The 12,846-nt window shown below is 41.1% G+C and overlaps 1 protein-coding gene across 2 annotated transcripts in view; it reads right to left on the bottom strand.

Annotated features, from left to right (window-relative positions):
• The window catches only part of CFAP54 (cilia and flagella associated protein 54), a 680,590-nt gene that overhangs the window by 29,776 nt on the left and 637,968 nt on the right, over window positions 1–12,846 (bottom strand). For both annotated transcript variants that reach the window (XM_075344744.1, XM_075344743.1), the window contains 2 exons: window positions 6,878–7,057; window positions 5,035–5,141 (listed from right to left, as the gene is read on the bottom strand). In XM_075344744.1, coding sequence (XP_075200859.1) covers window positions 5,035–5,141; window positions 6,878–7,057 — 287 coding nt within the window. The remainder of the gene's footprint in view (window positions 1–5,034; window positions 5,142–6,877; window positions 7,058–12,846) is intronic.

The raw sequence follows: 12,846 nt of genomic DNA, 5'->3' as shown, positions 1-12,846 counted from the left end.
TTTTCCTGCGTTATTCCCTCTGGTATTTCGCGGTTTACCTCCGGTAATGTACATCGCTGCCTGCGGTTTGCACGGAAGTGAAGTCTTTATGCCAGGAAGAGGAAGCGGAGCAGAGTAAACACACACAGATCACAGACACAGACAGATCACACTCACACAGAGACATAGAACACACATATCGCACTCACACACAGACATAGAGAATACACATAGAAAACAAACGGACATATAGAAAAAAGAAACACGTGGGCTCCGCTATTTTTACCATCCAGCCAAGGTAAGCACACAGCGGCGGCCCGGTATTCTCAGGCTGGGGAGGGCGAGGGGCAGGGTTAATGTCCCCCGCCTCCCTCCCGCAGCCGAGAATATCAGCCGCAGGTGCCCCGTGACTGTCGCATGCATTATGCGACAGTCCCGGAGTGTCCCCAGCTCTTCTTGTGGCCGTGATGCGGTGGCAAACAAGGTAATGTAAGGAGTTAATGGTGGCGGATCGCCGCCACTAAGTCCAGGCTTGATCATGGCAGCGTCTATGAGACAGGTGACATGATCAACCCATAAGTAAAGTGAAAAAACACACACACCGAAAAATCCTTTATTTTAAATAAAACACAAAAAAGCTCCTGGTTCACCATTTTATTAACCCCCCCAAAACAAAGCTCCGACGTAATCCACGTCCTCCGATGCCTGCATCCAGCTGCGACTGATACACAGTGCTGAATGCAGCCTCGCAATGAGACAGACTGCAGAGAGGTAATTACAGGGCATTTCCCACGGCCGGTAATGTGAACACACTGCCGACCGTGAGAAATGCAGCGTGTGCTCACAGTGACTCTATCTATCTATCTTATCTATCTATCTATCTATCTATTCTTCTATCTGTCTATTTCTCTATCTATCTATCTATCTATCTATCTCAGAATGAAATGACTTTTTTTTTCAATGTGCTTTATTGCATTGAATGCAATAAAGCACATGTACCAACCCGCACGCGGCAAAAGCGCGGCAATACCGCGAACAATACCGCGGTAAAACCGCGGTTTTTGGGTGCGGTTTGCCGCGGCTTTTTACCGCGGGTGCGGTAATTTTTCAATGCCTGCGGAATTTTCTTGAGAAAATTCCATTTTCCAGTGCGCACAAAGCCTTAAACTTTAGTGAATACAAATGTAAGTCTGGAGTTCAAATAGAAATATAATCAATCCAGCCTTGGAACACCTGACAGACGGGACACGCAGGTACGATCATGAAAAGGTTACACCCCCCTGACAAATTAAAAAACATTAAGTGAAATAGTACAAAACATGGCAAAAATTTGTTTTGAAGACACTTAAATATAAAGAAAAAAAAGGCTTAGATGTCAGAAAAATAGCATGAACCGAAAATGAAAAAATCATTAATTTTTATAATGCATTTAATTCTGGCACGTGTCATACGGACAGCACACGGATGTTACACAGATGCCATCCGTGTGCTGTACATGTTTTTGCCATGGAACCAAAGAAGTCTATTGCACTTTTTCACCTGTTCTGACAGTAAAAAAACATACATATCTCAGTTTGGTTCACGCAGACACAAGTGTGGTTTACACAGAAGTGTAAAAATCAAAAGATATTTTAATGAGTATATATGTGAATATGTCTACAGTATGTGTGAAAATGGACACCAGGGGAGGCGTGTGAAGAGGCCTAATCGGTATTGGTGGTTGGTCTGCTAAGCAAAGAGCTGTAAATAGAATAAAAGTGTTGCTATCTCAATAACAACACAGAAAAACTAGAAAAGTGCTTATTTCTACAAGCACTATCCAACAATATCAAGCTTTAAAGTTGTCTAAATTCCAGCAAGAATGCCAAATTTATCAAACAGTGTGCATTAAGTAAAAAGTGTTTTATACATACAATGTCACAAACAGCCCTTCAATTCTTGAGAATTAATGGAAGAACATGTAGTGTATTACATAATGTACATAATATAGTATTATTTTACAATTCAATTGTAAGGATGCCATTTGAAGACATAATGGGGGACTGCCTAAGCCATGTACATAACATAAAATAAGTATTATGTATAGCTATTATCATGGTCAACTTGCCATAATCCTCTAACCCAGTGACGTACCGCCAATAGCAGCAGGTTACGCAATTTCTATGGGGTTCAAGAGCTAAGGGGCATGCTGACACCAGTATGTACTTCATCAGGATGTGTGTCCGAGGGCGATATCTAGCTGGAATGTATTGCAGCACAGAGACCTTTCGGGTCCCTAAGCTGCAAATGTGCCTACTGTTTAAGGAAATGAATAATCACTGCTCTCCATACCCATAATCTCGCCCACCTCTCAGCACTGAAGCCAGTGCTGAGAGGTAGGTGGGATCATAGGCTTGGGAAGAAGTGAATATTCATTAGCTAATAACGGACACATGATCACCCAATTGCCGGCTTACTGCAGCTGCTGGGTTATCATGTATGTCTGCTATTAATGAGAATGATTATTCACTGCTCCCTAGCCCATAATCCTGGACATGGGGAGCAGTGAATATACCTGCAGCTGATATCGGTGTAAGTGGGAGCGCATGGAAGTGATGTCATGTACTGCGCCGCTTACATGGTAAAGTCAGGTGCCGGCATCAAAAGAGGACACCACGAGGGAAGGAGGGTATAATTGTTTATTTTTTTTACTGTGTGCTGCGAAATGGGCCCATACATGGGCCAAGGATGGGGCCATATATACCAGGATGGGGAGGGATATATACACCAGGATGGTACAAGGATGAGGAAATACATACCAGGATGGGGAGAAACATACCAGGATGGATCCAGGATGTAGACATATACCAGGATGGGCCCAGGAAGAGGATAAATATACCAGGATGGGGACAAAGATACCAGGAGGGGACATATATACCAGGATGTGGACATATATCAGGATGGATCCAAGATGTGGACAAATATACCAGGATGGGGACAAACATACCAGAATGGGGACATTTATACCAGGATGGGGACAAATATACCAGAATTGGAACAAATATACCAAGATGTGGACACTGGACATATACCAAGATGGATTTCCTAAATTCCTATACCAGGATGGAGACAAATATACCAGGATGGTGACATATTTACCAGGATTGTACCAAATATACCAGGATGGGCCAAGGATGTGGACATATACCAGGATGGGCACAGGATGGGGATATACATACCACGATGGGGACATATATTGCAAAATGGGGGACATATCTACCAGAATGAGCCGAGGATGTGGACAGTTACCAGGATGGAGGCATATATACCAGGATATAGACATATACACCAGGATAGGCCCAGGATGGGGACATATATACCAGGATGGCTCAAGATGTGGACATATACCAGGATGGTGACATATTTACCCAGAAGGGGGACATATTTACCATGAAGTGGCCCAGTAAGGGGGACATGAAGACATAATGGGGGACAATACTACATAATGAGGGGGGGAACTTGTATGTCTTTATAGGAATTAGAATGCTACAATGGCCCATACATTTGATGAACATGTGGGGAGGTGGGCCCAAACTTTGCATTGGGGCCCATCGGACTCTAGTTATGCCACTGGGTAACAGGTTCCCTTTAGAAATAAATCATAGTAATAATAATGTCCAGCCAGTTATATGCTTTGTCTGGAAGGCATGGAAAGTGCAGCATGTATTATGGCACATGAAACAATATTTTAAAGCATGACGAATTATGGCATGATGTAAAATGGTACATACAATGCATTATGGCACAATGTTTTGAGGCACATTGTTTTATGGCAACATGTATTATGGCACATCACACCTTCTATTATAGAACATGGCACTGTGTTATATAGCCTATGGAAAAATGTATTATGACACATGGCACAATGTATTATGGCACAAGGCACCGTGTTATATAGCACATCGAAAAATGGATTATGACACATGGCACCGTGCTATATAGCACATCGAAAAATGTATTATGACACATTGCACAATGTATTATGGCTTGATGTATAATGGCACATGGCACAAAGTATTTTGGCACACAGCATTGTGTATTATGGTACATGGTAAAATGTATCATGGCACGATGTATTATGACTTCATGTACAATGGCACCGTATATAGTGGCACATGGCATCATGTATCATGGAACATCACACGGTATATTATAGCACATGACAATGTTTTATGGCACAAAATATTATGGCTTGATATGTAATGGCACATGTCACAATCTGTTATGCACAATATTTTATGGCATGATGTATTATGGCACATGGCACTGTGTTTTATGGCACATGGCACTGTGTTTTATGGCACGATGTATTATGGCTTAATGTATAATGGCACATGACACGATGTACAATTGCACATGACACAATCTATTATGGCACAATGTATTATGCATGATATATAATGGCACATGGCATTGTGTATTATGGCACATGGCACCTTGTATTATGGCACATGGCACAATGTATTACAGCTTAATGTAGAATGGCACAAGACACAATGTATTATGGAACTCTTAAATTTTAGGGCAATTTTTTTTGTGGGCAATGTCTGACCTCTAACATACATGCATACCTGGATTTAATTACACCTGTTGATTATTTAACTTTTTCTTGGGGGGGTAGGGTGGGCATTCCGAATTTCACCCCTGCTCCAACTTCTTTTTAATTTACATAATTTATGCTTAAAGGGTCCTTATGAGAGTGTGTCTTACACAGGACACTTTGTAACCGTTAAATGTATGCTCCCGTAGTGCTGTGACAAAGATAGCAGAAGTCTATGCACAGCACATTGGCAAAAGTGCAGACATCTGGACAGTTGGTCCCAGCGCCAGCATGCACTAATGTCTTAGCAGCAGAACCATTTTGGCAGCGCATCAAGAACATTGATCATTGAAGCACTAGTCCTATCTATCTATTTAATATAGGTTGTGTAGATGGTATGATATGATTATGACTAGTACACTCAGAATCAATATTGAAGAAATACAGAATAGATCTAAAGATAATGCTGTACTTACTCTGTCAAAGCAACCCAAAGATAGCCGCAGAGGACAACAGATGGATCACACTTTTTTGGGTCTTTAACATCAATATTCTGCTTGTTATAGGCATACATTAGCAATACCTAAAATATGAATACATAATACACAATGTAAATGTCATCTATAAAAACATATAATAAATCACTCAGTACTGTAATGCAAAAATGGTCACATTTTGGGTTACATTGTATGACATAATTGGCTTATTGATAATTGTGCCATTTGATAATTGTGCCATTTGATGCTACAAAGTAGATTAAGGGCTTAATGATGGATGTGCAGGTGTAAGATGCGCCTAATTACTTTAAGAGGACCTACCACCAGGATTTTGCTATATGAAGTAAAGGCAGTGCCATACTGGCAGTAATATGGTGAATCCAGGCATACCTGTTATAGAAAGATCAGATGCTTGGTTGATTAAATATCTTTAATCAAAGTGGCAGAAATGCACGGCACTTTGATAGATGTGTGCAGCATGGGAGGGTCTTTGTGGGTTGGGACTTCGCATGTATTCCTCCTCCTCCAGCGTCCTCTGGCATGCCCCCTTTTCTGTATTTGAATATTGCACTGCGCCGCCATTGCTATTGTTGGCAGCGCATGCACATTGCCACAGTACTCAGGTCTTCATTAAAATGGCGCCGAAGTCCGCACATGCGCTTAGAGTAATCTCTGGTGCCACGGTGCCACTTTATTGAACAACTCTTTCGTAATGCAAACATGAAGTATATACAGTACATATATAGCACATGGATGATCCTTACTTTGGAGGCAGCAACCTTAGACTTCATCATGGAAATACATGTATTGGGAAACGTTTGTTGTTAAGAAAAGGTAAAAATAGCAGCGCTGGATTTGAGATACTGTGAAGAAGGAATAATATTTGCTCCTTTCCTGATTTTTACTTTTGCCAATTTTTTAAAATTATTTTAGCTCCTCAAACAAAATTTAATATGACAAAAATGTTGCAGTTTTATGAAACCCACAAAAAAAACCCTAGTATGGTAAATATACCATTAAAGGGAATCTGTCAGTAGGTTTTTACTATGTAAGCTGAAGAAAGCATACTACGAGGGTTAAACCCCCCCCCCACAGCGAAGGTTTCCACGCTGAAACGTTAGCGTCGGGTCTCAGGCGCCATTCCAGCGACTGGGTAAAATGCAGGAAGGTTGGTTCCTCGTTTACACACACACACACACACACACACACATATATATATATATATATATATATATATATATATATATTTATATTTATAATCTCACTGTTATATCATTTATAATATATTCATATGGACCACCAGCTTATTAAGTGATCTCTTATACTTATGTCCCCCTTTCAGCTGGTCTGAGGCACTTTTCTCCTTGTGTGCTCATTGTTATTTATTATTTTTTCTTAAATACTTTTTTAATATATACAGTAAATTATTATTTCATCACTATCTGGCTAATTTATGATTTCTTTTTGGGTTTGAGATTATCTTTTTTCTTTAACCTTGTTACACATTACTATTTGGGAAAATAATATTAGACTATATATATTTTTTACTTTTTTAATATATTGGTATTTCCTTTATTGGCTGATAGTTTGTTTTAATCTCTATACAGAGCCCGGTGTGGGTGGGGATAGCTCTCTCAGCCCTGCTACATGACTAAATCTAAAATGTCTGATTGTATCAGAACAGCTGCAGCCAGTGTTCTAAGTGATACATCATTGGATTCAGGATCTCTTTGCCTACATCATGCTGCTCTCAGAAGAAGTAGCAAAAACCTGCTGACAGATTCCCTTTAAAGTCTTGCTTCAGTCAAAGCTGTATAATTACCATTGGTTTCTCTTGTGCTGATCTCTCCAAGGGTGGGAGATACCACTGTAGACAAAGTTCCTGATCTAAAGCATATATTGCCATGTATTCCGCTTGTACTTTGCAGTCCAGTGACCAACTAGAAGGAGATTTCAATGGTTGTGGTGTACGTTGATTAAAATCTTTACGTTCCAAACTTATCTGAAAGATAGATACAGTAATTAACTTATAGTGGTAGCAATACAAATTATGTTATACCATAGCTATACATGCATGCAGGGAGAGACCTGTCACTTCTGAGCAGTGAGCAGCCAAGAGCAACTGGGGACCCGACTGTTCGACTGGTCTTCAGCCCGACTTGTAATATACTGTATGTTTGTCTCTGAAACGCCGCAGCATTTCAGAGACAAACAAACATGGGGTGGGATCATACAGCCAGTGCCTGATACATGCTGACCATGGTTCGGGGACCATGAGTCGGGTGTCAAGTTCCCTTTAAAGGGAACCTGTCACCAGGTTTTTCCCTTATGAGCTGCAGTCATTACCAGTGAGCCCTTATATACAACATTACAGAATGCTGTATATAAGTGCCCAGGCCATGCTGTACAACGTAAAAAAAGACCTTTATTATACCCATTTAGGGGGTGGTCGGGTCCATTGTGCAGCACTACTCGAGTTCAGTGCCTTCTCTCTTCTTTCCATCATTGTCGTCCTCAGCTAAATTATCTACACAGAGGCCTCAATGGCACGCCTGTGCAAGCACACGTACTCTCAAAGGTCTTTGACCTTTCCTTGTGTCTGCGCATTACAGTACTTTGCTCTGCCCTCAGCATGGCAGATCAAAGTGCGAATGAACAGGAGCACAATGCTGGCCTGTGTGGATGACGTAGGATGCGTCATCCACACGGAGCTGAGAAGGCGAACAGCGATGGAAGAGAGGAGGCGCCAGATCGGACAGCATCGACACCCATCAGACCGGACCGTCCCCTAGGTGGGTATAATAAAGGCCAGCGCTCTTATATACAGTATTCTTTATGTTGTATATAAGACCTTACTGGTGGTGGCCGTAGTTTATAAAGGGAAAATCCTAGTGACAGGTTCCCTTTAAAGCAAATATCAGCATTCAGCTACAGACAATTTAGAAGCTTCATAATTTTTCTCAACCTCCTTAGTATTTGTATTCACCCTGCAGTTACTGCATAGTGGCTTCTTCGCTATGACATGGCAGAACACTAATCACGTTGCAGGACTAGGCATTTGTAAAACTTTCTGTGACCTTTTCCCAAACATTGCTAATCACTATGCTCACAACACAAGAAAGGACAAATTGTACATGAACTGCTCTGTACCCAGCGCTATATTTCCCTATTAAGGTAGAAATGAATATACATTCATACATACATTTTTTTTTACAGAGCGGAAACTTTTGCTATTGAAAAGATAGGAACTAATGAGGTATAATAGTTTCATTTACTGAACAACATAACGAGTTTAGACTCAGGTGTTAATGGTTATTACTAAAGATGAACAAAGCAGTTTGCAAGTTTCAATAGTTCACAGCCAGAAAAATCACGTCGAAAAGATTGTTCAGAAATTCTATTAAAACTAAAGATGAATTTCTTTCCCTGCACTAAAAATCCCATTTCCTCTCATTTAAATGTTTTCCCCTTTTTATTTCCACTTTATTTTTCTGCTTACTCATTGGTAATGTTTTTTTCTAAGATAGAGGAAGCTACAGGAATTTTTCTGATTTGCAACATTCAACCTTTTCATCAATTTCCTATTTTTGGCATTTGATAACTGTATTTCTCAATGTTAGGTGGAATTTACATGCCATAGATTTATTACGGAAAGTTCTGTGACTGTAGATCAATTCTGTTAATCGAATGAAAAAAGGAGTTTTGCAAGATGGGTTATAGAAATGAAGGATGGGTCTTCGCCATCACTGATCCTTGTTGGAACATAATGACTTCCTAAGGGCGATTGCATGTGTTTGATTCCATTGAAGATCAATGCATGATGGGATGTCAGGGAATGAAATGGGGTGGTTCACCTCTTTTCATTACTTGCCACATTAATATTCTGTTGAAAAACAATGTTTCGCGCAAATACGTTGTGTTGCCAATAGTTATTACTATTATTATTTATTTATAGAGCACCATTAGTTCCATGGTGCTGTACATGAAAAGGGGGTTACATACAAAATACATATACAAGTTACAGTAGACAGACTAGTACAGAGGGAAGAGGGCCCTACCCTTGCGGGCTTACATTCTATAGGATTATGGGGAGGAGACAGTAGGTGGGGTGTAGCTTGGGCAGCAGCAACGCACGGTGGTCGGGCGGCAGCTCCGCACGGTGGTCGGGCGGCAGCTCCGCACGGTGGTCGGGCGGCAGCTCCACACGGTGGTCGGGCGGCAGTGAGTTCATTGTAGATTGTAGGCATTTCTGAACAGGTGGGTTTTCAGGTTCCGTTTGAAGTTTGCAAGGGTAGGGGATAGTCGCCTGTTAGCGGCGCTATTGCGGTTCACTCACCCCCTTTGCATGACCCCCAGGCTCCGTGACCTCAGATGTCCAGTGATGTTACGTAAACAGAGGAGGGCCACAATCTTCCTGAGTGACTGGGCTGTAGGCGGTGTTTTATCATTCATCACAGCCCAGAGTCACAGTGCAGCATCTCCCTGCTCCCTCCTTCTTCACTGCAGATTGCGCAAGCAGGAGCGACGCTGGGCTGTGACAAGTGGTGAAACGCCGCCCACAGCCCAGAAACTCACGAAGACTGGGGCTGGCTGCAGTGATGTCAGGTCAACAGCAAGTTGACGTAACATCACCGAACATCAGAGATCATGGAGCCCGGGAGTCACGTGATGGTGATGAGCGGTCGTCAATAGCGCCGCTTACTGGCACTATTGGCAACACAAGGTATTTGAGAGGAGCTTTGTTTCTCAACACAATATCGATGTGTCCAGTAATAAAAAGGGGTAAACCACCTCTTTAACACTAGAAGTCCCAGAGAAGGGTCATTTAATATTTCTACCTTTGGAACCCAGAGACGGGTCGAATGACCTGAAGGATTTTAGCTAACATCCTATAATCACCGTCTTTTGTTTTGCAATTAAGGCCATTACTGTCGCACCAGAGGAGGTTGTTGTTTTCCATTGAGTTTAGCCATTTAGTTTCTAGTTAAGGTACCGTCACACTAAGCGACGCTCCAGCAATCCCACCAGCAACCTGACCTGGCAGCGTCGCTACACGGGTTGCTGGTGAGCTGTCAAACAGGCAGATCTCACCAGCAACCAGTGACCAGCCCCCAGCCAGCAGCGACGCGTGGAAGCGATGCTGCGCTTGGTAACTAAGGTAAATATCGGGTAACCAACCCGATATTTACCTTGGTTACCAGCGCACACCGCTTAGCGCTGGCTCCCTGCACTCCTAGCCAGAGTACACATCGGGTTAATTACCCGATGTGTACTCCAGCTACGTGTGCAGGGAGCAGGGAGCCGGCACTGACAGCGTGAGAGCGGCGGAGGCTGGTAACGAAGGTAAATATCGGGTATCAAGGAAAGGGCTTCTTGGTTACCCGATATTTACATTAGTTACCAGCATCCGCAGAAGCCGGCTCCCTGCTCACTGCACATTCAGTTGTTTAGCAACAACTAAAAAATGGTCCAGGACATTCAGCAACAACCAGCAATCTCACAGCAGGGGCCAGGTTGTTGCTGGATGTCACACACAGCAACATCGCTAGCAACATCGCTGTTGCGTCACAGGGGAGAGGTCGAAATTTCTGGGACTTCTAGTGTTAATCCATTACAATTCTTAACATCTCTCTTGAAGATACTACAGACCGCTCACAACAGACAAATTATTATGCAGCATTTGATGGAATTATTGACTGTCCCAGAACCAACAGTTCCAACACTGTATTTAGTGCCCAAAATCCATAAAACCAAATGCACTTCAGCATTATCTCTGGAATGGGGAGGGGCTCACTGATTGTATCCTAGTACACTGACACAAATTCAGCCTTTGGTGGAAAACTTACCGTATTGAGAAAAAATTAGATCTACTACACGTTGAAAAGGACATGATGCTGGTGACATGTGACAATGAGTCACTGTATGCCAGCAACAGACATACCGACTGGTTGAATACAGAATCTTATTTTTTACCTATGGCAAATATTGAGTTTAGGTATGCTGAGTTTGTCTCTCGATTAGTAGAATTTGTACTCACCTCACCCCCCAAAAAATGTTTGCATTTAGCAGACACTTCTACCTGCAGCTATAGGGCACAGTCATGGGGACGGCTTATGCCCCCTCATATAATAACTTGTTCCCAGGGCTTTGGCAGAGGGACCTATTCCTGTCATATTAGCACTCACCAAGGGACTGTGTCATTTTTTTGGGGACACCGTACATAAATAATGTGTTTAGGATTAACAGAGAACAGGGGAAGAATTATTAAATTCTTCCATCAGTTCAATATTTATTTGACATAGAAGTATCATGTAAATCAGATTGAAATTTTAGAGATCTCTAGTTAACGTGACCTTGATGGCATGATATATACTAGGATTATTCAGAAAGAAACATTGACAATGCATTGTTATATGCTTCTTCTGCACATTCTCATCAAGGGATAAATTCTATACCCATTGGACGGATTCTCATATTGTGAAGAACTTGGTCCTTGGAAGATGATTACAAATGTCAAGCTGATAATCTGGAAAAGCAATTTTTCAAACAAGGATACAGTCATTGATCCATTAAAGGAGTACATAACAGAACTAAGAATAGTAGATTACAGGATTGTGCACAAAACCATTGGAAACACGTAAGATTGATTAATAAACATCAGTCATGCTGGGACTTTATAAAAAATTTATTATTGCCACATACCAATCTTATCAGTGGATCCAACTTTGGATAAATATATAACTACACAACTGTCCAGTACTGCATGGAGTGCAAATAAGCTAAAGGATCATCTGGCTAAGAGCCATTATGGGAACAAGCAGCAACCATCCATCATCCCTATTATTGGAAAGCCCTCATGGGTCGGTACTCCTTGAGATAGATGCATTTTTTGTCGCAGTATTGAGTCTGCTACTGACTTCTTTATCTCAACTGGTAATTCCAAATTTCGTATTACCCAATCCACCACATGCCATACTTGTGCTGTGATTTATTATGCAACCTGTGTGTCCTGAAATATAGTGGATAAAAAATAGCTATTCGGTCTATTGGAGCCCTAATGAAGATATTTGCCAGATTATTTTAGAGACAAGATTTATTAGCGGTCTCTTATAACCACAATGCGTTTCAATAATCCACTGTTGTTTTCCTCAGGTGATATAGAAATGTACTAAAATATAGTGGAGGCTTACCACCTGAAAACTCAAAACCAAAGTAAGGGAATATGTCAGAAACATTATAGCAGCCAAAGAAACCAAGAATATTTGCACAATTATGTTTGAAACATTTTAGATTATTTCAGCAACCTAATCCTGCCATCCTACAGATTAGGGGCATTGAGTGCATTTTTCAGGTACTCGTGGAGGCAATATAAGTGGTCGCTGGCACAAAAAGAGAGCAAATGGATTTGAACTATGCCTTATAGTACTAGAGTCAAAACGAAACCATTAGCTTTTCTCCATACCTTTAACTGTTCCTTTCCTAGAAAATCACAAGCTTAAAGATTATAAATTCTACTCCTTTTTATCTTCTTGTATCATTTTTAATATAATTTATTTTTGTAATTTTCTTGTCTTTACCTATAGATATATCAAATGGAAGAATGTCCACAATTATTAGAAAAACTCTTTACTGGTAATCCTTGTAGATGGTAAATTGGATACTGTTTCACTTTTGTGCATTGTATAAATTCCCAGACTCTTTTTCAACTTACATTTTCAATTTTACACTTTTTGTTATTTGTCAGTACCATGCACTTTGTCCCACAAAGTACATTTTAATCAATAGATCTTA

Source organism: Anomaloglossus baeobatrachus, chromosome 4 (assembly GCF_048569485.1).
Source record: "Anomaloglossus baeobatrachus isolate aAnoBae1 chromosome 4, aAnoBae1.hap1, whole genome shotgun sequence".
Taxonomy (NCBI): Eukaryota; Metazoa; Chordata; class Amphibia; order Anura; family Aromobatidae; genus Anomaloglossus; species Anomaloglossus baeobatrachus.
This window is presented reverse-complemented; position numbering and strand designations above follow the sequence as displayed.